The sequence below is a fragment of the Eutrigla gurnardus genome (assembly GCF_963514095.1).
Source record: "Eutrigla gurnardus genome assembly, chromosome: 6".
In the NCBI taxonomy this organism is placed as follows: domain Eukaryota; kingdom Metazoa; phylum Chordata; class Actinopteri; order Perciformes; family Triglidae; genus Eutrigla; species Eutrigla gurnardus.
In genome coordinates, this window is record NC_139920.1 from 21,652,280 (window position 1) to 21,675,762 (window position 23,483).

The 23,483-nt window shown below is 45.4% G+C and overlaps 3 protein-coding genes across 4 annotated transcripts in view; 1 reads left to right on the plus strand and 2 right to left on the minus strand.

Annotated features, from left to right (window-relative positions):
- ppat (phosphoribosyl pyrophosphate amidotransferase) overlaps window positions 1–9,696 on the minus strand; it is a 12,174-nt gene extending 2,478 nt beyond the window's left edge. The window contains exons 1-8 of the mRNA XM_084012502.1: window positions 8,920–9,696; window positions 3,007–3,073; window positions 2,008–2,214; window positions 897–1,009; window positions 645–790; window positions 499–571; window positions 262–413; window positions 39–166 (exon numbers count right to left, since the gene is read on the minus strand). Coding sequence (XP_083868628.1) covers window positions 39–166; window positions 262–413; window positions 499–571; window positions 645–790; window positions 897–1,009; window positions 2,008–2,214; window positions 3,007–3,073; window positions 8,920–9,047 — 1,014 coding nt within the window. The 5' untranslated portion in view covers window positions 9,048–9,696. The remainder of the gene's footprint in view (window positions 1–38; window positions 167–261; window positions 414–498; window positions 572–644; window positions 791–896; window positions 1,010–2,007; window positions 2,215–3,006; window positions 3,074–8,919) is intronic.
- paics (phosphoribosylaminoimidazole carboxylase, phosphoribosylaminoimidazole succinocarboxamide synthetase) lies at window positions 3,551–13,564 on the plus strand. 2 transcript variants are annotated; one of them, XM_084012498.1, is made up of 15 exons: window positions 3,551–3,944; window positions 4,280–4,747; window positions 5,139–5,198; window positions 5,691–6,293; window positions 7,144–7,221; window positions 7,491–7,639; window positions 9,716–9,758; window positions 9,859–10,056; window positions 10,984–11,162; window positions 11,288–11,467; window positions 11,568–11,681; window positions 11,771–11,854; window positions 12,718–12,898; window positions 12,974–13,132; window positions 13,225–13,564. In XM_084012498.1, the coding sequence occupies exons 1-15, from the start codon at window positions 3,566–3,568 to the stop codon at window positions 13,389–13,391; spliced, it is 3,042 nt and encodes a 1,013-aa protein (XP_083868624.1). In that variant the 5' UTR covers window positions 3,551–3,565; the 3' UTR covers window positions 13,392–13,564. The 2 variants fall into 2 exon arrangements, with proteins under 2 accessions (XP_083868624.1, XP_083868625.1); XM_084012499.1 differs by having other exon boundaries at window positions 3,551–3,932.
- A 1,379-nt stretch (window positions 13,565–14,943) lies between these two features.
- Window positions 14,944–23,045, minus strand: LOC311015349 (GTP-binding protein REM 2-like). The gene is made up of 6 exons (XM_084012504.1): window positions 22,720–23,045; window positions 22,549–22,609; window positions 20,825–21,137; window positions 20,636–20,709; window positions 17,498–17,675; window positions 14,944–15,382 (listed from the first exon to the last, which is right to left on the minus strand). Exons 2-6 carry the CDS (start codon window positions 22,600–22,602, stop codon window positions 15,090–15,092), a joined length of 912 nt encoding a protein of 303 aa, XP_083868630.1. The 5' UTR covers window positions 22,603–22,609; window positions 22,720–23,045; the 3' UTR covers window positions 14,944–15,089.
- Between the last annotated feature and the right edge of the window lie 438 nt (window positions 23,046–23,483).

Here is a 23,483-nt window from a genome sequence, read left to right on the forward strand (position 1 = left end):
TCATTCCCTTCTAAACGGTTGAGAGCGTGCAGACGGACCTGTTGAGCGTAGCCCAGTGCGGCAGGAGTCGCCGACTCCGGCACGGTGCTGACCACGTCAGCGTCCGTCGGAGCCTCGATGGCCAGCTGGCGACCGCAGCGCTGCCGGACCGTGTAGACCATCTGCCCTGCAGAACGGTAGATATGAATACTGAACAGGCAACACAAGAAAAGACAAAACGCTTTGAGATCAGAGTGGTTAAAAAAAAAAGGATGGTCCAACCTTCAAAGATGGAGTCCGGTCTGGCGAAGTAGACGTATTCAAATATGCAGAAGGCAGGGAGGTCTCCCTCTGGGCGAGGGACCACGCTCAGAGACTTCACCCCGTGTCTGGATATCTGGATTATCTCCCCTGGTAAGACCTCTCTGTAATACCTGAGAACCACAGGAAAACACTCATTAATACCTATAATACTAATAGAAATATGCAGAGATATTTAAATATGTGGTGAGAACCGACTTGGCGCCGATGGACTGGAAGCTGCAGGACTCCGATGAGACCACCCACCCCTCTGTGTCCTCCTCCCCGGCACCTGAGACCAAACAATGGCGTAAATCATCTACCAGAGCGATCAGCTCTCGTATTAATCAGTGGTAGAAGTGTACCTGAGCTGTGGAGCTTAGAGACGGGAACAACCCGTCCGATGCAGAGAGGCCGGTTCCCGTAAGGGTCCCGCACCGCGTAGACCACGTCCTTGAACATCACCAGCAGTGAGTATGACGTAGGCGTCTCACTCATCAGGTTTTTAATCCTACAAGACAACGATTAAGTAAATGGGTATTAATTAGTGTTTTTTGAAATATTAATATATTTAATAAAAAAAAATATATCTATATATATCAAGTCTCGAGGCTGACCTGGCGACCCAGTCCGGTGCGTCCCGCTCCTCCATGGGGGGCGTGAACGCCAGCAGCTGGGTGATGAGCTCGCTGTCGGAGCTGGTGGAGAGGCCCACGCCGTGACGCATCACCTGCACGGTACATTTACAATCATTCATATATAATATAAACGTGTTATTTCATATACATTTCCTTGCATATATTTATTTATGAATAAATATAATATTATTAATATTTGTGTTTGATGGTGAAGGATTCAGGTTAATATCTAGACATTTTAGTGGAAAGTTATTTGAAGGTTATTTGTTGTTATATATGCAGAGTGACTGCCCTCTACTGGTTGAAAGCTATTGCAATTGTATAAAGTATTTGTATACATTATTATTAATAGTTTTCTAAGAGAGTGTTTGTCATCCAGTGGAGGGTCCCGAAACAGACGACATCGTAGCCCTTTGAGGCAAAATGTAAAAGTAACAGACCAAAGCCCAGCAGAACATGTGGTGCTTTTTAATTATTATGTTACTGAAGCATGAAATCATGGTGGAGCTAGCAAGCTAACTAGCTAACCCGCCATCTGCTAAAATGAGTAAAACTGAATGCTTCATCCACACACTCGTGCAAAAGCGTAGGAAAGCATGTTGCTAATCGTCAGAAAATCAGTTATTTGCCAGATTTAATAACGTCCTGCGATTGAAATGCTACACATGACAGGAATTTGAACCAATGATAGACTGATCTAGAACAGAGATCATCAACAGGGGGGTCTGGGACCTCTAGGGGTGTCAGCAGAGTTACTGCAGGGGGCCCCCAAAATATTTAATCCCAAACTTTTCTCTTCCAAAAATGTTAAATATGTCCAAAAATACATGAACGTGAATACAACCTATATTAATCAAATAGAAATCATCCTGTTTGTTTAATATTATGTTGAGAGTTTGTGATGTAGAAATTACAAAAAAATGTAATTGGTCCTTGGCCTGAAAACGTTGAAGACCTCTGATCTAGAAAACATGTTTTACTTTCCAGGTTAGAGGCACTTCAGCCTTAACTCTGGGGTTTAATTACTCTTTAAAAGAAGGAAGTTATTAGAGGAAGGGCCGTTGATATGCAGTGAAGGGGCCCTCCTCACCTTTTTCCGCAGGGCGTCGGCGTTCACCAGCTCCCCGTTGTGAGCCACGGCGATCTTGCCGTGCAGGGTGTCCACCACGAAGGGCTGGCAGTTCTGCAGCTCCGAGAAGCCGGTGGTCGAGTAGCGCGTGTGACAAATACCGAGGTTTCCGTAGCGCAGGTTCTGAAGCGCCTCGGGGGGGAAAGCAGTGCTCACTAATCCCATTCCCTAAAAAAAAAAAACAAATAAGAGTCGGGAGAGATATTTTCAGTTATACAATCTGCACGAATTGTCCATAAAAGGTTAACGTGTAACCAAAATGGTAATTAGGGTTTAAATTAACCCACAATATATTCATCTCATTGATTTATGATGGCAATAATCACACGTCACTCATTAACATTTTAGATTGAATTATTTTTTTCATTTGCTTAAAGCAAATGACGACATAAGAGTAATTTCTACATCACATTTTAATGCATTATACTAGTTTTTTTGATGCATTATATAAATATAACAACAAGATTCATAATATATGAATATAGAACATATAATCTATGGGCTCGGTGCTGCTTGATAGTACTCTGTGTATATATCATATAAGAGGGGCCCTAAATCTTGAAAAGTCATTGGTCATTGTAAAAACCATTATGAATTATTGACCTTGATAGTCATTATAAAATGCTTTATAATGTATTGAGATTCTCATAAATCATTATGAATATTTGCTCATAAATCTTAATTATAGTGCTATAAGACTGTGAGCCATTATAGATACAGGAGTCACTAGTGCTACCGTGTCTCCTCCGTAATCAATTTAAATTAAATCATCTGCATAACTAATAAAAGTTAATGTGAAGCGATGTTAGAACGCCATAAACAACCATAATAATAGATCATTATAAAGGTCAATGTGTCTGTGTTTTGACTGGTTTTATGTTTCTTCAGTTAAAAGCAGGTGTAATTGTACAAAGAGGGGGTCGTGGTCCAGGTCGTGGTCCAGGTCGGGACCAGCGTTACCTTGTGGCTTGCGTATGTGGGCAGACTGGCTCCATTGCTGGTGACGATCCCGGCGCTCTCCTGACCCCTGCGTGGACACAAACAAGCCACGTGTGAAACTACTTGGAACAATATTAAATCAGCAGGAAGTGATTTATTTATTATGTGTTTTTTTTAATATAACGAATGATCTCTCAGTTTTCTCCTCTTGGAAGATCAAACATGAATAAACTTGTTTGAATCATCAAAGCCGGGTATGAGCCTGGAGGGGGAACCAAACTGGTTTGTTTGAAGCAGCAGTGAAACGTCTGCTTTGTCGGCTCGTGGAGCCTCCACACATATACAGAGAGAGAGAGAGAGAGAGAGAGTCGCCTTGCTGCAGTTTCCGCCAAATACCAAGCTGCTTCTCGGATTACAGCTGGTCCCGCCCCCTCGGCACACAGCTTAAGCCAGTGGTGAGGCTGCTATTCAGCATGGAGGCGTTGCTTTCAGGCTTAACCGCCTGGTTGCCTAGGGAACCGGGCAGCAGAGACAGAGGGATTGGGGAAAAGAAAAGCGTTTCCAGGTCAGCTCAAAAAACATGGAGCGGGGAGCGAGGAGACAAAGAGGAGGTGACAGCGAGGTGGCCGAGGGGAGAGGCTCGGCGGGGAGGCCGTGGGAGGAGGCCGAGGTGCTGGCCCTGGTGTCAGCGTGGGACGAGCTGGGGGCCCAGCAGCACGCTGCCGCCGCCGACAGCAGGAGCACGTTTGAGTCAATCTCAGAGCGTCTGAGGAGGCTCAGCATTGTGCGCGACTGGTGGGAGTGTCAGGCCAAGTGCAGGAGCCTGAGGCTCCAGAGCAGGAAGCCAGACGCAGCAGCAGCAGCAGCAGGCAGCTCGCAGACCGACTACAGCCCAGGATTGGATGCAAGGCCGGCAGAGGGCTGGGAGGAAGAGGTGGAAGACACCGGTAAGCCAAGAGGTACTTGCCCCCCCCTCCCCCATCCCAGGGCAGGGAGGTAAACCGTTGGGTTGAACCAACCAAAGAGCTCAAAAGGTTTCGGTATTTAATCATCCGACGGATCAGAAAATAGACGAGCAGCCAAACTAGTTTCAAGTGGAAAACTTTGTCTGCTCTAGAAACACAGATTCAAAAAGAGATTTTGTTGCTCATTTTCTGATCCTTACGTTTGTCTTTTCCTTGTTTTACCGACACATTTAAAATGTTTAATCAGGAAGAATTTAGGTCAAAATAAAGAACTCCAATTTGCTTTTAAAAAAAAAGACAAAATCAACAGTGTGTGCATGTGTGTGCAGGTATGAGGAGTCTGAGCCAACGGTCTCTCCCGTACACGGCGAGCGTGTCCGAGGAAGGGGGACGCCACTGGACGGACGACGAGGTGCGGGCGCTGCTGTGCGTCTGGGCCGACCGCCGCATCCGGGAGCGCCTGAAGTGCACGCTGCGTAACAAGTCCATCTTCCAGGAGATGGCCCGCCAGATGCAGAGAGTATTCGGGGTGGTGCGCAACTGGAAGCAGTGTCGGACTAAATACAAGAACTTGAAGTACGACTACAAGACGGCAAAGAGCGCTCACGCCGTCGGGGGCAGTAGTGGCGGCGGCCCCGGGAAGTACATGAAGTTCTTCGACGAGGTGGAGGCCATCCTGCTGGACCGGGGTCTGGAGAACGGGACCGTGGAGATGCAGAAGAGGCTGTATGACGGGGACGTGGGGGCAGGCAGGACGCCGGCCTCAGACAGCGAGGTCGTCATAGAGATCGACGACGGTACGTATTCGGTCTGCAGCTCCCATGGTCGTTTTGTGTTCAAGAACATCCAATTCCGGGGCGACCATGGCTCAGGTGGTAGAGCGGGTTGGCCAATGTTTGTTTTTGTTTGTCCTTGGGCAAGACACTTCACCCAGCTTGCCTAGTATGAATGTGTTTGACTGCTGTGTGTTTGAGGTGGAGGTCGGAGGGGCCGTAGGTGCAGAATGGCAGCCACGCTTCTGTCAGTCTGTGGCTACTATCGTAGTTTACCACCACCGGTATGACTGTGTGTGAATGAATGGGACCTGGAACCCTGTCAGAGCGCTTTGAGTCTCTAGTAAAGCGCCATACAAATCCAATCCATTATTATTATTATTACTAATTCCGCTGCTGCTTGTTTAATTTTCAGACGACAACAGCGATGATTACGACATGGACGGAGACGTGGAGGAGAAATGGAGAGCATCAGGTACGCCACCATGACACATCGGGCCCCTGAGATCAGACAAAGAGGCCCCATGCACCACCAGACACACACACACTTCGTTTTGCATCTTTATTTAGTTTCTATATATAGATACACATTTGTGGTAATTTAGTGTCTATGTAGGGTTTTTTGTCTCTTTCTGGCCGTTTTTTGCATCCGCTTGTAGTCATTTTGGATCTTTTAGTTGTTTGGTGACTATTGTCATTTTGTGTTCATTTGTAGTCTTTTTGCATCTATTTAGATTTCTCCATCCAATTGTAGTCTTTTTGTGTCTATTTGTAGTCTTTTGCATCATTTGTAGTCTTTTTGCGTCCGTGTGTAGTCTTTTTGCATCATTTGTAGTCTTTTTGTGTGTATTTGGAGTCTATTTGGTGACGGCCAGGAGGGCCCCTGACACTGTGGGGCCCCTGGATTAGGGCAAATTTAGAGCCACATGTAAACTTCCTTCCTTTAATCCCTCTCTCTGCCCTCCAGAGGCCCATCTGATGCTCACGGATCCGTCAGGCTCAGACCAGTTCCACGTGGTCACCGTGACGGACACGGGCCGGAACTGGAGCGACCAGGAGGTGCGAGCGCTGATCCAGGTCTGGTCCGACGAGCGCGTGTGCCGGCAGCTGGAGAGCTCGACCCGGAAGAGGGACATCTTCGTGCAGATCTCCAACCGGCTGATGCAGCAGGGCATCGAACGCGACTGGAAGCAGTGTCACACCAAGTACAAGAACCTCAAGTACTTGTACCGCTCACTCCAACGAGGGAGGGGCGACGAAGCTGACCCCAAGCGCCTCATGAGGTTCTACGACGAGGTGGACGCCATCATGAACCGCAGGACTAACGGCTCACCGCACGACCCGGGAGCGGCAGACAACCACCACGCGGGTTCAGGCAGACTCATCGTGCTGGAGGGCCCCGAGGGGAGTGATCGGGATCAGACGGACCGGATGGCAGGAGCAAACGAGGACCGGACCTGTAGTCCTGATTCCGTCTCGTCCATCGGTCTCGACGTCACGCCGAACAACGAGGAACCGCCGCCGCACGCCGTCCAGGAGCTTCGCTCGGATCAGCAGCAAAGATTAACAAGTGAGTCTGATATCGGGAATATTTATTCACGTGTAGCCAAAAAAATCATGAAACCTACAGAAGCAGAATCAGAGCAGCCAAAAAGACATTCAGTCACATGTTCAAAATTAGAATGTTATATGACTTTAAGATCTCCCAGACTTCAACCACTAAGTGTGTGTGTTTTTTAAAGGGTCAGTTCACACAAATAGTCAAGAGGCATTTTTCTCTGTTTTTTTAAAGGATATTTTATAGGAATATTCACAAACCATTCCTAAGATATTTATCCTTATTTCACAAAGATTCTGGCATTCAACGTTTTCATAATTTATTTTCTTTTGCACATTTGAGTGAAAAAGTTGGGTAACTGCGTTTCTTTCAATCCTACAGTTTAATAATCCTACAGTTTAATAATCGCATTTGTTTATCGTTTAAAATATTTTTTCAAATGCATTTTCATATTATACATTATTATTCTCATAATTCCAAAAAGCGTTTTGGTCTTTTAAAAATACATTTCAGAATGACAAACTTTCAATTATGTTAATTGGGAACGTCTAACAATTGATAATTAAATAGTTCTCAAAAGCAAATTTAGTAAGATATTGATGAATGAGGCCCATATGTTCTGTTGAAACTAATTACAATGTGAATTATTATTGGGTTTTTTTAAATGCCTGTACTGGAAGAGGGGGATGAGAAATAACAAAAGATGGTTATTAAAACAAATCTAGAACCTTAACTGTCTGCATGGCTATTTAGCTCCAGTGACATAAGGAAATCACTTTTAATGGTTTGTAATTTAGGTTTTACGGACCATTAAAACCCTTGAAATAAAATGTCACATTGTAACTGCGGATGTCGTTTGCAGGGTCTTGTGACAGTCGGGTGAAGATAGCGGAGATCAACTCAGCTAACAGAAGAATGAAGAGGAGAGCAGCGTATCACGGTTTGAAACACGCCTCCCGCTCTAAATCACTTTTGCACATCACATGATCTCCACAATTGACTGCATCCCTTCTAATGCCTGACTCCCTCTGTCCCATGATGACATGGTGGCACCTCCTAATTTAATTACGGATAGGGGGGGTTGTAAGTGCTCACCAGAGGCCCAACTCATGACGACGTCCGCCGGAAAACACGAGGAGACGAAATCACTGAAGATCTGAACATTTTGTGATAATAATAATAATGACTCTCATTGTCCCCCCTTTTCAGACAAAACATGCCAGACACCTGCAAAAATACTGGCCACTGGATCCAACGATGTTGAAACCCGGTGTAAGGAAGAGCAGGATCACATCCCGATACTGAAGATCAATTCGGTTCGATCCATAGCCTCAAACAATCCGTCCCCAGAGAGAGAGGTAATCATCTTCTGACAGCAACAAACTGCTCAAATCATATTCTTTAAACAGCCTGTAGGGGGAAGAGTCAGGATGCTGGCCCTCAATACGCCGCAATCGCACCGTTTATACTGAGCTTTGGTAATGTATAATACAACGGCGTCGGCAGTAGTGTGAAGTATTAAATAAGCATCAGAAATACGACTCTCCCTCTAGCGCACCAAAACAAATTGAGAGCGTTGTCGTGTAAACGTGGCCTCGAGTACGAGGAGCGAGTTTTTCTGCTAACAACATTTTTTTAAAAGTCACATTTTGTTGTTGAGACTGAGAAACAATGTTGCTTCAAATCAGATTAGCCAACAAATACTTGTGACATAGTTTTTTTTTAATATACTTGTTTATTTCTCTGTGGAGTGAGTGTGCCCTCTTTAGGTTAAAGATCAAACATTTCCTCTTTAGGAGGTAAAACTAAAAGCTAATTTTTAGCCCAAATGATGATAACTTTTGGACTTTGGGCCTTTTGACACCCTTCACCCCCAGGTGAACAGGGTTAACATTTTAACCGATGCATATCACCACATAACTTCCCCCCAGCAGATTACATTATGGCAATTATTTTGTGCATTACTAGTTTTCTGAAATGTTTAAAAACATGCAAATGATGCAGATATCTGGACACTGGAGAAAACTGGGTTCAAAATTATTGTTTTGTTTTGTTGACATATATATACAATTTACAAGGTTTTCACAGAGATGTTGGATTTCTCTTTGCATCGCTACAAAAATCAGAAAATGTTAACATAAACAAGAAAACGTTTTCTCCATGTTTTAGTGATAAATGTTGTTTAAACGAGGCTATGAATGATATATGAGAAACCCCAACTTTAAAAACCTTCAGAATATAGACAGGAATCAAAATGTGGAGATTTCTGGAAAACTAATTTAGAGAAAACAGCCTTTAAAATATATGGATTGTAAAATAACTAATTTTTTTTTATTTTTTATGAAAGACTTTTCTTTTGTGCATTACAGGTTTTCCTGGATTTCTGTTATGTTTAAGTATGCAAATGAAGAATTATCTAAATGGTACTTTTTGGTGACTTAAGGAGAAATCTACAAAAGCAAATACACAAAATAAACAGCTTTATGAGTTTTTTTTTAGATGTTATGGAAGCAAAATAACCACAAAATTTCAAAAAAATTATCCGTGTACTAAAGACAATATTTTTGTCTGTAGTAAGTTTTGGTTGCACGTGAACACACGCACGCGCGCACACACACACACTTTTGCAGTGTCTTACCTGTGCTGCAACGCCACAAGTCCCAGCGTTAAGACCTGAGCCACCTCCAGCTGGGTGGGCCACTCTCCGGCCGCCACACAGCCGAAAACCCCGCACTCCTCCCCGATGCCGGACTCCTCGAACTCCATCCCCGTCTAGACCGCTCCGTGCGTCCGTCCGTCTCGTGAGCCTCGGAACACGAGCACGTGCGGCACCGCGTTGATTATTTCGCGTGCAACGTGGCTCGTTTTCGTTTTAGAGCAACAAAAACTCAGCTGACATTGTTGAGTTGGGGGGGGAAAGAGTGAAACCACGAGACCGGAAAAACAGAAAAAACAAAAAGCTTAAAGAGAATAAACAGGTCGCTCTGACTGATATCACGCAAATGACTTAAAGCGCATTTTTAACAAACATATCGAAACACACGTGGTGTTTTTACTGTAGGAAGTCGATCCGAATCCGATTAATCGATTCGGTCCAATTGTTTTCTGTTGATGACAAATCAATTATTGTCGTCTACGAGGAGAGAGAGCCAGAGGGGAGGAAGAAAGATGTAGTTAAGAGGACAAACTCCCGGAAAAGTTCTTCTTCTCACAAATATTTAGATCTGGACCATCTCCCCCCCTCCCTCTACAATCACGTGATATCTGACGCGCCGCTGTGATTGGCTGCGTGTAGGCGCTTGAGGCGTGTGATTGGTTGTCGGAGCACGTAAGACGGAGTCTCGCTTCCGCCGCCCCTCTGCTGTCCTGCACGCTTTTTCTGCTGCTGCCTCCTTCTTCTTCTCCAACTTTTCCCCCACTTGTTTGTGTTTCAGGACCGTCGGCTGCTCCGGGACCCCATCATGGCCTCCACACCAGGTACCCCTACTGCAACTATGCACTAACGCCCCACCGACCTCACTGTTAACGTGCAGACAAAGTGTGAATATGTGTGTTTTTTTTTTTAACTTTCTTTTAGAGTTGAACATCGGCAAGATGCTAAACGAGGGGAAAACGAAGCAGATCTTTGAGCTCGTGGACCAGCCCGGGATGGTTCTGGTCCAGTCCAAAGACCAGATCACGGCCGGGAACGCAGTGAGGAAAGACCAGATGGAGGGCAAGGCAGCCATCGCCAACAAAACCACGAGCTGCGTGTTCAAGCTGCTGCAGGAATCCGGTGAGGACTCCAGTACAGTTGTACCAACTAGTGGATCAGGTTTATAAAAAAAAAAAAGAAGCTGTTGCTGCCCCCGGGGCAACTTCCCCAGAAACACCGTGGTGTGTTTTATTGTGAGCAGTTCAAAGCCAGATGGGCATGATTTCACGAGGGTTATGGTATGTATGTTTGCTGGCATTCCCTCAAACACACAACTCTGGGACATGCAGTGATGAAGTGAAGTCTTGGAGCAAGTAAACATAAAGGAAGATATGTTAATATTTTAAAAGCCTTTTATTGAACTCAACCAATGGGATGAAATCACATGATTTAAATAGTCTAAGTTATGTATTTATTCTCATCTCATCTGATGTTGAAACAGGCCAACAAATAACATTAAAACATGAACATGTGACCAGAATAAAACCTTAAGTAGTGCAGGAAGGCAGCTTCATGCCGAAGTAGGTTCATACAAAACATAAACACGCATTACATTTCATCACGTCACCAGTTTGACCTGGTGAGTAAGATAAGAAGGGAGAGAGGTGAAAAAAGACTAACTTTGGTCTGGTATTTTTACCTTTTTATTACATTTCGGAATATAGTTTAATAAAAAAAAGTTTCAGGATTATTTAAAGTTGACAAACTGCTTGTTTTGCGTGTCAAAACCCAAATGTAATATTATTAAGATATTCAGCAAATGCTAACATTTTGATGACTCTCCTCCTCGTTCCAATTTAAAAGTAATTGGGTTATGCGTCGCCCTCATGAGTGTCTGTCGTCACGGCTGTCTTGTGACTTTTAAATCAAACATAATTCACCAGAACGTGACCAACATTTTAGGGTCAAGAAACTCTTTTGAAGTGTCTTTTTTTTTTTTTTTTTTTTGGTGTGTAATGATTCTGATCTCTCTTTCTCATCTTCTTTCTCGTCGTCCTCGTCTTCCAGGCATCAAGACGGCCTTCGTGAAGCAGCACTCGGACACGGCGTTCATCGCGGCTCACTGCGAGATGATTCCCATCGAGTGGGTCTGTCGCCGGGTGGCGACCGGATCCTTCCTCAAGAGGAACCCGGGAGTCAAGGAAGGCTACCGCTTTTCCCCGCTGAAGATGGAGATGTTCTTTAAAGTGAGACCCCAATGTGATGTGGAGGATTTGATTTAAGTCACTGTTTAAACACAAACATGAGGTTTAACAATAGAGAAGGTAACTTGACTCGGATATGAAATCCATCTTTTATCGCTCTCCGATAGGACGACGCCAACAACGACCCCCAGTGGTCGGAGGAGCAGCTGCTGGAGGCCAAGTTCAGCCTGGCCGGGCTCTCCATCGGCCAGTGCGAGGTGGATATCATGAACCGCAGCACGGTGGCCATCTTTGAGATCCTGGAGAAGTCCTGGGCCACGCAGAACTGCACGCTGGTGGATATGAAGGTACGGGCTGCGATGGCGAGGGCGCCCTCTGCTGGTTAACCTAAAGAACTCGTCATAGCCGCTTCAATATTTTAGCATAGTCTTCCTTTTCCTCTTGCAGATCGAGTTTGGCGTGAACGTGAAGACTCACGAGGTCGTTCTCGCCGATACGATCGACAACGACTCGTGGCGTCTGTGGCCGGCCGGAGATCGGAGTCAGCAGAAGGACAAGCAGGTCGGCACTTCTCGTTTTTTCATTCTTACATTTTTTTAAGACTGAAGATAAAAGATCAAATGTTTTTTGTTCCCCATTGTTATGTGCAGGTGTACCGAGACCTTAAAGAAGTGACCCCCGAGGCCATGCAGATGGTGAAGAGGAACTTTGAGTGGGTCTCTGAACGGGTCAAGGTACACTGAACCTCCGTCTGCCTCGTTATCAGGACTTCTGTTTGCTTTTGATCTGTGTGTTCTCACACACACACACACACACACACACACACACACGGTCTTTACTATTATCCTAGCTATGTTGCTCTTTTCTTTTTTTCATTTTCTTAAACTCTAATTTTCATTCTTCTTTCAAGTTCTGATATTATCACTAATAAAAGTGAGTATTATTACTCACTCAAGTCAGTCGTAGTAGCGACTGACCAGCTCGGGTGAGGGTCGCCCCCTACTGGCCATTAGAAAAAAATCAAGTTTAAGGCACTAAAGGATTGTCACATCGTTAACTAGCATTAGCACTTCTATGCTACGCTAGCTACTAAAGGTATTTACTATGTGTGTATACACGCATGCTGTTTTTTTTTTTTTTTTTTTACATTTTAGATACAATTATGTTGTGAATTTGAAGAATACATCTCTTTTTAAAGTTTAACTTTTGGACTGAGATAGTTACATAAAGCTGCTTTGCTCTCAGTGTGTGTTTGAGAGAAACGACAGAGAGAGGAGAGTAGAAGGTGTCTAAAGTTATTAACAATATTTTGAATGTTAACGGAAGGAATGAGGCACCAAACAGTTTGTTACAGTTATAATTGCGTTGCCTCTGAAGACTGTGCTCGTGTGCCGGGAAACTGCCGGCTAATTCAGAATATCTTATTATATTGTTAATAATTTGAATATGTTAATGTGAAATGGAACCAGATATGACATCAACAAAAGCCGAACCCTGAGATCGCCTTCTATTGTGGCTTCGCCGCTAACGTAGTTTAGCTTTAAGTGGACTTGTGGGACCTGCGTGAAGCTAACGCGTGCTCTGTTGCGCCCCCTAGCTGCTGCTGGAGCACCAGACCAGAAGCAGGGTGGTGGTTTTGATGGGATCCACCTCGGACATGGCCCACTGTGAGAAGATCCGGAAGGCCTGCTCCTCCTACGGGATCCCCTGCGTCCTGAGGGTCACCTCGGCCCACAAGGGTCCGGACGAGACGCTGCGCATCAAAGCGGAGTACGAAGGTGAGTATTCTCTCTCTGAGAGGTGAGGATTCGGTTTGTGGTCACGTTGTTAATGTCTGCATGCCCCCCCGTCAGGTGACGGTGTTCCCACCGTGTTTGTGGCCGTCGCCGGCCGAAGCAATGGCCTCGGCCCGGTGATGTCCGGGAACACGGCGTACCCTGTCATCAACTGCCCACCGCTCACTCCGGACTGGGGAGCACAAGACGTCTGGTCATCCCTGCGAATGCCGAGCGGTAAGCACAGCGCTTCCCCTTTTTTTTTTAAGTTGTTGGACCACATGCTGTCTAGTCGCCGTAGTAACCGAGGATCTCCCCTTTTGGTCCAGGTCTCGGCTGCTGCACCATCCTCTCCCCCGAGGCCGCCGCCCAGTTTGCGGCGCAGGTCCTCGGCTTGACCGAGCACCTGGTCTGGTGCAAGCTGAGGGCCTCCATGCTCAACACCTGGGTGGCCCTCAAGCTGGCGGACCAGAAGCTGCAGAACTGCACCCTCTGAAGTGGATCCAAGACCCACTTTGAAGCCTCGTGTGGTTATTTCCTTTTTAGGGCTCCACTGTGACTGTGTCCTATTGTTTACCATGGGAAAAAAAACCCACAAGTAGTAGATGAAATCTACGTGTACTTTCTCACACATGAATGATTCCATTAAAAAAAGGAAAACAATTAAAATATTCTGTTTTTTTTTTAATTCAAAAATCCTATTGAAGATATTATTTTTTTTCACAGACGATATTTTGAAACGTCATTGCAAGAAAAGCATTGAAAACATTAAAATGGTTGCATTCCATTTAGGTAAGCCAGTTTCAGCTTCCTGGGATAACTAAACAGTTTTTGTTAACAAACTTGGCATAGTTCATGGTATGAATAGTTTATGACAATTTATAAAAGGTGAATTCCTGCACACGAGGAAGAGAAGATTGATAATGTTAAAAGTTGGAGCGACAGCTGGTTATTGATCCAGCTCGCGAGGCTTTGTCTGGAGTAAACGCACTTATCAGTTATCCCACTATCAGCCCCTTTAAACTCTCTAATGAACATTTAATCCATCTAAAACGGAAACCAAGAAATCAGAGGTTTGGACTTGAGTCACATGACTCAACATGTCAGACGGTTTCTCAGTTGAAGTTGCTCCTCCAGTTCCTAAATATCTTCCTCATAATTTGCAATTTCAACCACGCATGCGTCTTCATTGTCCGCTCAGCTGTAGGAGCTCAACTCGGCCACAAGAGAGAGCCCTAACCCCACTTTGAGCCATCCAGAATCCTAACCATTCGATTCGTTCCAGTAGTTTACAGCCAACGGGGATGAGTCAGAATATCATGCCACCATTTATTTATTTAATTTTTCTTTTTTTACTTCTATTATAGCACAGCTCTCCCTTTTGATAACAAATGATGGATGTAACGACCTGTGATGCGCTACGTCTTTGTTGGCGTGTGGGTGGAGGCAGTGGGCGGATGGAAGTGCTGAGGGTGGAGAGTGATCATACAGATGAGTGGAGTGAAGCTGATATCTGACAGAAATCCTCTGCATTTTAATTTTGGAATTGAATTTAACACTTAAAAAAAAAAAAAAAAAAAAAGGAATCAGCCTTTCCATTTTGAAATCTACAGAGCAGCCGTGTAGCCACGGAGCTGAAATGGACATAATGTGTATACGTCTCACTGATTCAGGTCTCCTTGACAACCGTAACATGGCAACAATAACTCTATATACAATCTGTTTTTTCTTCCCCTCTCTCTGCCCTGTCTCTTCACTTTAAATCTTTTGTTTTTGTAATTCCCTTTCCCTCCTCGCTGGCATTTCACGCTCGTCGTCCCCATGGAAACCGCAGTTGCTGAGTGTAAATGATCATCAGCAAAAGTCTCAGACCCACTAATGAGTTCTGAGTGTGTGTGATCATGACATCATCCTGGACTTTGAGTGTTAAATGTGATTAACATAAATAATGTGACAATGAACGATTCTCGGGGGGAAAAAAGCAATTTATTCAACTATGATTGTGTTTTTTATGTTTCACGACTATTGTTTATTTACACGAGTTCTACAACGGCGCTTTTTATCTTTTTGTGTACAAAATTTCTCCCAACATTAACTAACATTGTCCCACCATCACTCTGGGCTCCCTCTCTGTGTTGGCGCACTACGTCACATCCCAGGTATCTAACTGTTAAACGGCGGCGGCTGCGTCCAATCACAGCGCCCCGAGGTCGTGGCACGAGCGGGACTTCTGCCTCATAAACTTTCCCACCTCTCGCTCTCGCGGGTACCGGGGCACGAGGCTGGACAGGAAGCGTTTTGCGCGGGAGGTGATGCTCTCACGCTGGCCCCCACCGCTCATGTCCTCGGCGCTGGTCCCCGGGGGCCACGGGGACTGGCCCCGGGCTAGCCGCACGGCGCACTCCAGGAGCTCCGGGGTGCGGTGGTCCAGAGAGGCCGAGATCTCCAGGTAGAGGCAGTTGAAGAGTGCGGCGCTGGACATGGCCTCTGTGGGGGGAGGGGAGGGGGGCAAATACAATAATTATGCAAATAAACACCTTATAGGTTCGTATATGTAACTTAGAGCTTAGCTACGGAGCGAATGAGTCCTAAAACACGTGCATGAGAATCGCTTCTGCTTCCCTCATCTCGAAGTCCAAGTGTTTTTGGTTCGATGCCTGAAATGAGGTCTGGGGCTTAAGAGATTTTAACGTTTTGTTCTACGATATGAATACGTCAACTCCCGCGTCATGAATTTTTTTACCTTTTGCGTGTCTTAAAGAAGGTGGATCGATTTGTCAAGGAAACCAGTGCGATGGTAATTAACGGGGTTGGCCTATAGAAATGCGTCTTCCCTGCACCCCCCCTTTTGCCTTCCAACTGCAAGCTAACCTTGCTGAAAGAACTAAAGGCCTTTACAACTTTTAACAAGGAATGCAATACTCGGTATCGGAAACGTTTCGATACAGGCCAAAATTACTGTATCGAATATTGGGGCAAAAAAATTCACCTATTAACCTAATCATGTTAAACTTTGAGCAACGCCGAAAGAGACGTGAACATTTTTAAATTAAAATAAGAAGTGTCATTGCGTAACGGAGTTCTGAGCTACGTGTTCCTTCCTTTGGGGAAGAAGAATACTTGTAGATGGTAATGTGAAGCAAAGTGCATCCAGACAAATATATTATAAACAACTTAGTTGTTCATAGAAAGAGAAGAAAAATACGGTTGTCGGACTAGCATCAGTATCGGCAGACACTCAAGTTCAAGGTATTGTACTAGCATCTGTATCGGCAGACACTCTAGGTCAAGGTATCGGACTAGCATCTGTATCGGCAGACACTCTAGGTCAAGGTATCGGACTAGCATCGGTATCACAGTTGCTCACAGTCAAGGTATTGGAATAGCATCAGTATCAGCAGAAACTCAAGGTTAATATATCGGACTACCATCGGTATTAGAGTTCTCAACGGGCCTGAAAATTACAGCCCGACCCGACCCGGCCCGCGGGTTTTTAAACCCGAACCCGACCCGAACCCGACCCCCCGCGTGCCTGCATTGTTTTCCTCATACACTTGTTATCACGATCAGACAGACAGCAGACGTGAATTCAAATGAAACTTACTCTGCCCCATGAAGCAGGCAGCCAGATTGACCAAACGTGAACAGCAATGATTCACAGCAAACAATATATAATTTACAACCTACAATTTTTTTTATTTTTTATTTTTTATTTTTTAATGAAATGTGTTTTATAAAAAAAGGAAGCCCGAGGCCCGACCCGACCCGGCTCATTTGCGTATTTTTTCGGCCCGGACCCGGCCCGAAACTTCGGGTCCCGTCGGGTTTGTCGGGCTGGGCCGACCCGTTGAGAACTCTAATCGGTATCGACAGACACTGGAGGTCAAGGTATCAGACTAGCATCTGTATCGGAAGACACTTTAGGTCAAGGTATCGGACTAGCATCTGTATCGGCAGACACACTCTAGGTCAAAGTATCGGACTAGCATTGGTATCGGCACATGCTCAAGGTCAAGGTATCGGACTAGCATCGGTATCACAGTTGCTCACAGTCAAGGTATTGGAATAGCATCAGTATCAGCAGAAACTCAAGGTTAATATATAGGATCAGCATCGGTATCGACAGACACCGGAGGTCAAGGTATTGGACTAGCATCGGTATCGGTAGATATTCAAGGTCAAGGTATCGGACTAGCATCGGTATCGGTAGATATTCAAGGTCAAGGTATCGGACTAGCATCGGTATCGGTAGATATTCAAGGTCAAGGTATCGGATTAGCATCGGTATCGGCAGATACTCGAGATCAAGGTGAAAGTCTTTCCCTTCTTTAAACTTTGATTGTTGCTTATTTAGTCAGTAAAATTGAATATTGCAGAGAAATACTTAAAAGTTTGAAGCCAAGTTTTGAGTTTGGAGGAAACACCTCATACAAGCAGTGTTCTGTCTCCGCTCAGCCTCCCACGCTGCCGGGAAGCCAACACGCTGGCATTTACATTCCTCACATGCTTTGCCCCACTTTAGTGTTTACGAGGACGATGGAGAGCTGAGAATGTCAGCCCAGACCTGCGAGAACGGAAGGCGTGAAGATGACGAGGCGTTACCTTGAGCGGTGACCTCACGCGTGCGAACGAGGTCGCTCTTGTTGCCCACGAGGATGATGGGAGTCTGTGGCTGCGTCTCTCTCAGGAGGAGGCGGAGCTGGGCGGTCCGATGGAAGCTCCGCCGGTCCGTCACCGAGAACACCAGGACGCCGACCTCGCACTGCAGCGCCGACAGGTCCTGATGCACAAACACACCAACACCGTACATTTAAATACGCTTTAATATGCATTTCATTTTCTTCTCCCTTTGTCTCTTAAATGACGGGAGACAATTATACGTGATAATTCATTGTATCTGATGAAATCGTATATCGATGGAGATGTGGGAGTACAAATAGTTTGTTACTATTTTTAGGTATCTTGCTCAAACCCCTCAGAGGTGTCGGTTCAAAAACAAATATCTGTAATTTCTCCTCCTTACATCTTCAGATTTGTTACTTGAGTTTTAATGCATTCGAGGGGAACTATCGATTATTATTGTTGAGAGATTGAGTTAGCCTTGTAAAATAACAGCCAGTAGAAATGTCCTTCATAGGGAGCTTTTTACTTTCTACTTTGAGTACATTTCATGTTTCATCTCTAGTTCTACTTGAGCGGATCGCGATGAAAAACACAAAGTTCATCATGGTGAATTTTCATTATCGGGAATAATCGTGATTATTGTCTAGAATGAGCGCTATCATGGTAAGGAAGTGAAAAATGGAGGCTGATTTAAAAAACAAACACAGGAAGTATCATGTAATAAAAAAAACATCCACAACGTAGTTATTGTTTGTTTATGCAGGGAGACTTTATGATTACCTTATTTAAGATTGATCGATTTGATTGATTGAAAAGGTTGTTTGAAAAAATAAAGAAGAGGTTCTGTCTGTGACGCAGAAAAAAACAACATTTGTTCCTTATCCAAATGTAAAGTGACTCGAGTTTGTCGTTTTAAAGAGTTTTAAGCACATTTTAAAGATTATTGGGATAATATCGTGAATCGCAATTGTAGTCGTGACACCCAATAATTCTTCTTTTGAGAATACCCCAGTGCAAACTATCGCCTTAATCTTACAGCTTAAATATAAATTATATCGCTACACTACCTTTATCATGATAGAAGATTTTGGCCGTATTCAAGCATCATGTGCAGAATACAGTGCAGAATACTTCCTGAAACTCAGAGTCATCCTCTCCAGCAACAAAGAGACTAAAACCCACTAAAAGTCAAACCCAATGAGAGACTCCTTGATGCTGTCTACGACTCGTTGAACCTCTCAGCTCGTCTCTAGATAAAGCTCCCGCGGTTCACTGACTTCTCATTTCATTTTGATTAAGTCCAGAACTGAACGAAGGACCTTTTAACGACAGACGTAATGCTGCAATTATATAAGAACGTTCCTGACGAGGCGACCGTCGTCTCTCACAACACACAGCTCGTTAGACAAAGACAGAGTGTGTCTCGAGTGTTTGTGTCATTTAGCAGATGTGTTAAATTAAAATTTGCCACATCTGCTCTCTCGTGCTCTCTCTCGTCCTCGAGGGAAACGAGGAGAAATTGTGCAAAGCCACCCGATAATGAGCTCTCCTCCGTTTAGCGTCCTCGTTCTGTTTCTGTTAAACTGATGTCCAGATGCAGACGTCTAACCTGTGTTGCTTCACACGAAGGTTTGTGTTGTGGCCGTCGGTTAGTTAGCATGATTAACTGTTAATAAGTGCACAATAAATTATTTATTAATCTTAACAAGGCATTGTCCTCGCTTTAGCATAGATAATAAATGCATAGTAAAGTATTCATTAACCCATAAGAACACATCCATCCATCCATCGTCTACAGCTTATCCTGTATTCAGGGGGGGGGGGGCTGGAGTCGATCCCAGCTGTCATTGGGCGAAGGCAGGGTACACCCTGAACAGTTCGCCAGTCTTTCACAGGGCTGACAGAGACAAACAACCATTCACTCTCACATTCACACCTACGGGCAATTTAGAGTCATCAATCTACCTATCTCCATCCTGCATGTCTTTGGACTGTGGGAGGAAGCCGGAGAACCCAGAGTGGAGAACATGCAAACTCCATACAGAAGGAACCCGAACCCCACCCAGGACCAAACCCCACCCAGGAATCGAACCCGGGACCCTCTCGCTGTGAGGCGAGAGTGCTACCCACTACACCACCGTACAGCCCAAGCTTCCAATTCCTCGGTTAAAAACCGAAACGAGGAGATCCAAAACAACCAAGGAAAAGAAAACACCAGTGGAAAATAAGGAAAAACTAGAAAATTCCCTCTGTGGAAATTTTGAAAGGGCCACGGGGGCTACTGCCGGAGTGTGTACATTATGATGAGATTCTTCAGAGATTTAAAATGAGACGGAGTTGTTTTAGAGGCAAATACAGAGACTGCTTGCTGAAAAACTGTTCCTGAAGGGAACGTGCATCAGCGGTTTTGCATGAATTTACCTCTAAAACGGCTCCGTCTCATACCGTTACATTATTATCACATAGCGTGGTGAATGTGCAGGTCACAACTTGTCCATGAAGGCGTTTTGGAGTTGTTGGATTGTGTATTTGATGAGTTTGATGAGGGAAACCAGGAAATCCCATTAGCCTCCGTAGCGTAGCTCAGCTAAAAATAGCTTACACTGACAAATAAAGGTAATGAACCTACTGCTGTGACTATAGGGATTACGGCAATGGGCCAATTTGCCAAAGTGTTGAACTATCCCTTTGTTTTTGTTTTTTTACGATTTTTTTTCTGGCATAGACGCCTTTTTATGTAGCAGTGGACAGAGAGGAAACATGGGAGAGAGAGGGGGATGTGACATGCAGCAAAGGACCTCCGGTCAGGAGGAACTAATGACCTTAATGTAAAGTGTTACCAGCATTGGTTCACGTGTTCTCGTCTTTTTTAGTTTACCTCTTTTATTTGTTATGCTATATTCTTAATATAGTCGTGTTATTATCCTGCCCAAGTGCATGCTGGGATATGATGATGGATGCCAAAAATATCTTATCACCAGACAGAAAACACACACTTTCCTGCATGCGTGTGTGTATGTGTGTGTGTGTGTGTGTGTGATGCACACAAAGCAGCCAAGAGGGGCCCGGCGGTCTAATGAGGGACTGTGGGGACGGGGGAAGTGTTGTTCGGCTTACCTGTCTCCAGTTGTCGTAGATAACGACGCTGCTCTCCTCGTCGTCCACGGTGACGGTGCGTACGTAGCCCTCCCCTGAGGACAAGGCAGAGCAGGGCGCCGTGACTTATTTACCAACGCCGCTCACCGCCAAAAGCATGCCCTCAGCACTCACCTGGCTCCGCATCGGCCCGCCACCCAGCCTCCGTACCTTCAGAGTCCACGGACGCCGTCCGGTCCAAGTCCCCGGCGAGCGCCACGGCCAGAGAAGACTTGCCCACGCCGTTCTGCCCCAGCAGGGCGATCCTCAGCGGCCCGTCGGGTCGGGCCTCCACGTACACGGTTGGGGGGTCGTCCAACGCTGGGCCGAAGCTGATCGGCGAGGCGGAGGATCCGGCAGCGGCGCCCGATGACCAGTCGCAGTCATCGTGGACGGCTTCCTCCCGTCGGAGCTGATGCTTGATGGGTAGAGGAGTGCTTCCTCTGCGGACCGTCGGCGTGCTGGACAGAGTCATGCCGTCGCACTGGAGGAGACAGGGACAGGGACTGTGTAAGTCTGGATCCAGACGTATGGGTTCTCATATAACACCGAAGCTGCCGGAACCCAAAGGCCTTTAGTGTGACCCTTCAGCTATTACCTAATCAGCACCTCCGTGACGTCATAGTGACTATTTGGGCAACTTCCTTGACTAGCTCGTCTTAAATAGATTGATAGCTTTGTTGTACGAAAACTCAGAAACCTTCTGTAGCAACCCACTTCACAACACTCTACACTACACACTATCTTTAAATTGCGATTAGATCGAATTTGTGTGTAAATGAAGGTTCCTGATCATTTTTACCGCCATTTTGAAGAGACGTTTGATAAATCACTTTTTATGTGCGTTGTTTAAAACACACCCACGTGTTTATTACTTCATAAACAAGATCAAATTAATGCTTTCAGGTAGAGTTAAGGGGGTTCCTTTCAGTACAACAGAATGTACACTCGCCTTTGATATTAGATTCAACGTTATAAGCAGATTATCATTATCATTAGCTCCCTCATGTGGTTTAAGGTTGAACTGTAGGTATACAAATTAAATAAACCCTAATAAAATCCTTATTGTGGGTCTTGACTCTTTTCAGGAACAATAAGCATTTGTTCGGAGTCATGTTTTGTGTCCAGCGCATGAACGTTAAGTCCAATATTCGCTTTCCTTTTAGCTCAGTTTGAGTCTCCACCATCTCCTGAAGGAGGAATATGTGACATTTTAACTTTGATACTAAATGCTTCACGTCGTCTGCCATTTTGGTAACAGTCAGGTTTTAAGAGCAGTTACCGCCAAAAAAACAACCGATGTGTCCGAAAACAGCAGAGAGTGACCGTAACGTAGCACCTAGCGCCCCCCAAATAGGCCGGTGAGTGGTTTAGGTTGGAAGGGGGGCCCCAATATTATAATAATAATAAATGGAATTTATATAGCGCCTTTCAAGGAACCCAAGGATGCTTTACATTATAGGAGGAGGGACAAACAACCAGACCGTCATAGACACAAAGAACACAAGACAAAAAAATTCCTTCATCGGTCCCAAAATCTCTAGCAGCACCCCTGCTTTTTTGTGGGTTTGTCACTATGAGCAACACATTTAATGCATTTTCTTATTATAAGAAATAGACACTGAAGTCGTTACGATTACATTTCAGTGAAATGTCAAATTCTCCAATCGGCCAAAAGTTGGATTTATTAATTAAAATGCGAGACTGATTCAAATGCAGGACACCTTCTTCCTGTAGCACCACACACACACACACACACACACACACACACACTGGCAGATCAATAACCCCCTCTATTAATTTGTCGATCACAGTATCAAATCGCCCCCCATCCCAAATAAATGAATCTGATTGGTTAATTGATTACTGGATAACTGAGCTCGTGCGCGTTTTACCTTGGTCGCCGTCTCCTCGATGTTGAGTCTGTCTTCGGGCACATCTGTCGGCATCTGCACACTGAAAGCAGGCGACCGTCAATGAGGAGTCCCAACTCTTCACCCCCCTCTTACTCACTTTATTTAAGCACCACGATGATGATGAAGATGCTGATGGTGGTGGTGTCTCACCTGTCACGCGTCTCCCTGCAACCACAAAGTAAGCGCGCTCCTCTTCCTCTCCTTCTCCTCTTCCTCGTCGCTCGCTCTGCTGTCTCTGCCGGTCTTCCTCAGGTTTAGGGCCCAGGTCCAGTTCTGCAGTCAGCACCGTCTTTCATCGCCGCTCTCCAAAAAACTATATGACTCACTGACTTGACGCGTGGGGGAAAAAAAAAACGCTCCTCCGGAGGTGAGATGATGAGGAAGAAGGAGGAAAACTCCTGCGAGTGTTTCTGCTGCTGCAGGTGGTGCTGCAGCTCAGCGGTGCAGACAGACAGGCAGGGAGCAGCGGCGCAGACAGACAGGCAGGCAGGCAGGGAGGTGGAAGCAGCAGCAGCAGCAGCGCTGTGGAGAGATGCTCAGTGTCACGAAGCTGTCGGCGTTGACCCCTGGAAGAACCGCGAGGCGTTGCGGACAGTGGCCGCTAGGGGGCAGCGTCGCACAAGTCTTCTACACACTAATTGGCTCTGTTTGTGTGAGGGTGTGTTTATGAGTGTGTGTGTGTCCTTGGGGATATACTGTGTGTGTGTGTGTGTGTGCGTGTGTGTGTGTTTTATGTGTCATCTGGGTATTTCCTTTTGGTAGAAAGCAGCTTTGATGACCCACCTGCCTTACCAGTCTAAACACCCCCCCCCCCCCTCCCTTGATTAATTTAATCAACTCATCATAGTCACCTGATTCCCAAGGAGCATATTTTTTTAGGCCGTGTTTTCTGTCAAAATGTGAGCGTGGACACA

Coding starts and splice junctions, on each gene's coding strand:
- paics (XM_084012498.1), top strand. CDS start 3,566: ATGGAGCGGGGAGCGAGGAGACAAAGAGGAGGTGACAGCGAGGTGGCC. Junction 4,748..5,138: donor CGTCATAGAGATCGACGACG/GTACGTATTCGG, acceptor TTTAATTTTCAG/ACGACAACAGCGATGATTAC. Junction 7,222..7,490: donor GAGGAGAGCAGCGTATCACG/GTTTGAAACACG, acceptor CCCCCTTTTCAG/ACAAAACATGCCAGACACCT.
- LOC311015349 (XM_084012504.1), bottom strand. CDS start 22,602: ATGCCGACAGATGTGCCCGAAGACAGACTCAACATCGAGGAGACGGCG. Junction 17,676..20,635: donor TCTACGACAACTGGAGACAG/GTAAGCCGAACA, acceptor TTTGTGCATCAG/GACCTGTCGGCGCTGCAGTG. Junction 15,383..17,497: donor GCGTGAGGTCACCGCTCAAG/GTAACGCCTCGT, acceptor CTCCCCCCACAG/AGGCCATGTCCAGCGCCGCA.